Source organism: Microtus ochrogaster, unplaced genomic scaffold (assembly GCF_000317375.1).
Source record: "Microtus ochrogaster isolate Prairie Vole_2 unplaced genomic scaffold, MicOch1.0 UNK96, whole genome shotgun sequence".
Lineage (NCBI taxonomy): Eukaryota > Metazoa > Chordata > Mammalia > Rodentia > Cricetidae > Microtus > Microtus ochrogaster.
In genome coordinates, this window is record NW_004949194.1 from 887,044 (window position 1) to 891,231 (window position 4,188).

Genomic DNA, 4,188 nt, shown 5'->3' on the forward strand with positions numbered 1-4,188 from the left:
AGAGTCTATTAAGCTTCCTGCCCCACTCCTTTCACTTGGGGTTTAAATAACAGCTCAAAGTCTTTGAATCTTTACTTCTGCTTCTCTTTCTCTACCTCCTGCTGTTCTGCAGCAGAAACAGAACCATGGTGACCAGAATCTTTGGTAAGGAGACATGAGGCCAAGGGGACATAGGCATTATGATACTCATCCTTTACCTCTGAACATCAAATTCACATATTTCTTACTTGTTCTGTTCTGAGCTCCACCCCAGATACACCCTCCCCATCCCAACCTGCACAAACACCACCCCACTCCTGTCAAGCATTCTTACTGGATTCTCTGACTATGTTGCAAATTCCAAATCTATGACTTTCAATCACCCTCTTCTTGGAGCCCTCCCTGCTTTTCCTTACTTGTCATTCCTCTCCCAGGACTCCTATTAATGTCAAACCCACCCTGAATTATTAGCCTCAAATTACTCAGTGGCACCATCTTTTGGCCTCTACCCTAGCTGGCTAGTTGCAGCATCCTTCCTTCCCTTCTCTTTCTCAGCTGCAGTCCTGGTTTCTACATTCCTGCACTCAGTAAGATCCACAGGTAAGAATGGACCATACAGTGAGGGGGAAGGGAATGGGCTGTGGATGGGGTCCTAGGCTGTTCTGGATAGGTCATTCAGCTGTGACTCTTCCCAGATATTGAGCCATTGCTGTGCCAGCCAGCACCTAGATGTGGGGATCACATTTACAACCCCTTCGAGCAGTGCTGTGACAATGATACTATCCTGACCCTGAATGGCACCAGCCTTTGTGGCCCTGGCTGTATCTACTGGCCCTGTTTTCAGCAATGCTGCCTGGAGACCTCAGCTTCCAAGAATCAGAGGATTGTTAGGTTCAAGATCCCAGGCATGAAACCCAATTGCAGATCCTCTCCCATCTCCACAATCTGTGCCCAGGTAAGTTTTCTATTGTAGTCCAGGGGGTAGGAGAAAGCATGGCTGTCTGAACCCTTCCCTCATGAATGTAGACTTGTGGAGGCCACACATTCCTATCCTTGGGTAGCTGGAAGACACTCCATGTGTCTCTATCTCCCACCCTATACCTCCTCATATCCCTCTTTATACAGGAGCCTCACCCTACCAGTTCTCAGAGAGATCTGACCTCCTCTAGACCATCTTGAAGAGCAGAGCTTCAAGTCATCTCAGAATCTGATAGTTTGTAATCAACCATTTGGAGAGTATTTTTCACTATTTCTATTTTATTATTATTGCTTTTATTGAATTGGTTCTTTAATGGTTTCACACATGTATATAATGCATTCTTTTTACACCCTTCCCCCACTTTTGCTAATCTCCCTCCTATCCCAATAAACACCTCCTCCTCCTCCCTACTTGTCCCTTTCCTTTGTTCATGACTCAGGGCTTTGTTGTACGGCCTACTTAGTTTAATCTGATGCATCTATGTAACCACTGCATTGGGACTGTTCTCTGTAGCCTGATTGGGTCACCAGTGGCACACAGCTGAAGGCACTGACTCTGCCTTCCCCCAAATTTATTCTAAGGAACAATTCAGAAGTGAGAGAAAGAGCCCCCTCAGTTCATCTTCCACACATTCCTGGCTGCTGATGGGCCCATTCTTGAGCAGACCCAGCACAGCAATCCAGAATTGTAAGTTTGTGCTTGCAGTGACTGCTTGTTGCATAGAAGATGGCATATTGCGGTGATTCTCCCTGTCTTCCAGCTCTTACAATCTTTCTATCACCTCTTTTGCAAGATTTCCTGAGCCTAGGAGTCAAGGCATACATGTTTTATCTAGTGCTGAGCCCTAAACAACCCCTTGTTCTCAGCACCTTGTATTGCTCATTCTTCTCTGCCATCATTGCAGTTCAACCAAAGGGGAGACACTCTGATCAAAGCCAAGGGTGTTTACTGTCTGTGAGTATAAACGTACTTATTTAGAAAGTGTCCAATGCTTTGTGAATTTGACTGAGCAACAGAAGTAAGCATGCACCACATCACACCCCTAGGTCCTATGGGATTTTGAATGTGTTTATGGCACCAAATAGAAATTCCTCCTATGAAGTGAACCTCTAGTCCAATCAAAGAGCTGTTGGTTTCCCACATAACATCTGTGCCACTATTGCTCATCTTTCCTGGTAGGTTGATATCATAGTTAGATTCACAGTTGGATGAGACTCTTCTCCCCCAACAGCTTACATAGTGTCTTCTGACACAATGAATGAAAGCTACCAGGCTGGAAGGAGATGTAGAGAGAGCCCGTCCTTTGGGGGCGGGACGGCCTCAGGCAAATGTTTATAAATTGGGGTGCACAGACACTGGTAACCCCTTCCTGTTTCCTGTTTCTGGGCATCGCGGGAACTTCAGTTGCGTGAGTGTGCTATTTATATTAAAGTGGTATCATCTTATACCAATTGGCCTGTATTAATTCGATCCGCCTTCAAGGAGACATCCAACACAACTCCATCTTCATGGCTTTGTATCATGTGAATATGAATGTGGTATCTTCAGCAATCAAGTGTTATCACCTAGTTCTGATGGGCAACCAAGAGCAGGGACAAGAGCCTGTGATGTTTCTTGAGTCCACAGGGGCTTTCTATCAACAAATCATGAACAGTCCTACTCCTGTGACTGACATTTTGTTCAATAATCCATCACTTCAAGGAGACCTTTTCCCAGCCGTGTAGGGCACTTCCCTTCCAACTTTTACATTTGTTTACAAGATTGTAGGTTTATATAGGGCTTTTACTTTCTTTTTCTCTCTTCTATTTTTATCATTTTTAATTGTAAAAATGTTTAGTAATTGTATTAATTTTCTCACCTAACTTCTCCTAGATCCATCACTCCCTCTCCACTTACCCAAATGATGGACTAAGGGAGGAAAATTGTAACACCCAAAGGCAGTCTATTACTACAAGGAAACAATCTTTTTTCTGGACTCAGAAGGGCACTTTTGCACATAGCCTCAAGCCAGACAAAATCCCAAAATAGAGCGGGTAGGCATGATATCCCACCCTAGCTCAGAACTGTCAATTCATAATTGGTACGAAAGGGGGAGTCAGTTTTATTTAAGGGTCTGGCACCTAGTGGGTTGACCATATGGCTTTTTAATACCCTCTTACCCTCATATCTGCTTCCCATTTTCTCTATCTCTCCAACCCTTTCCTTCTTAAGCCTTCCCACTACCAATTACATATATATATATATATATATATATATATATATATATATATATATAAACAAGGTCTCAAGAAAACTATATTTTACTTAAATGGATATGTTAATTATTGTCATACTCTAGGAAACACGAAACAATTTCTGTTCAAGTCATGTTTGTCCTAGACCCCCACGCAATCGGTGATGTAAAACAGTATAACCACCCTCCTACTTGAAGAGCAGGTCTGTAAATTTGTTGGAATCACTGGCAAATAAAGTTCAGTAGTGAACTTCTGGTGTTGTTTCATTGTATTTTGTCAAGCTGAACTTCTATGTTGAATCCTGGTAACAGACTCATTTCTTAGCTACCATAGAAAAGAATGTACTCTGTTTTAACCTGCCATAGCCCTGTGAAATCAGATAAATGTTTCAGGTGTTGGAAATTAGCAAGCTGATTTTCTGAAAGTGTTTGTGATCAAGGAGTATGGAGTGTGGTCTTTCCTATTGTAAATTTTTAGTTTTAGTAATGTAAGGTGAGGTGTGATGTGGGAGTCCCCTCTGTATGCTATGAATATGTTTTTATTGCTATTGGTTACTAAAGAGGCTGCTTTTGATCAATGGCTTAACAGAATACAACCAGTCTGGAAAAGATATATAGAGAAAGTAGGCAGATTCAGAGAGAAGCCATGTAGCTGTACTCATGAAACAGATGCAGCGGAACCTTGTCAGTAAGCCACAGCCACATGGCAATACACAGATTAATAGAAATGGGTTAATTTAAGATATACGAGTTAGCCAGAAATACATGTAAGCTATCTGTCAAACAGTATTGCAATTAAAACAGATTTCTGTGTGACTGGGCAGCCAGGAAATGAACAAGCAGCCTCCGCCAATAGAGGTGCAGGTTGCTTCTATTTAGCACTTCTGGTGGATAGATTGAAACTGATTATAGTTGTCTGAAGGCCAATTAGTTTAATTGTACCATACTGTCAAAAAAAAAAAAAAGGCAGGTGAAGAGCTGAAACGTGTAAGCAGAC

General features: G+C 42.4%; 1 protein-coding gene across 1 annotated transcript in view; it reads left to right on the forward strand.

Moving 5' to 3' along the window:
• The first annotated feature begins 125 nt into the window (after window positions 1–125).
• Igfl4 (IGF like family member 4) overlaps window positions 126–4,188 on the forward strand; it is a 9,954-nt gene continuing 5,891 nt past the window's right edge. Inside the window, exons 1-2 of the mRNA XM_026777982.1 lie at window positions 126–144; window positions 675–934. Of these exons, the coding sequence (XP_026633783.1) occupies window positions 126–144; window positions 675–934 (279 nt within the window). The remainder of the gene's footprint in view (window positions 145–674; window positions 935–4,188) is intronic.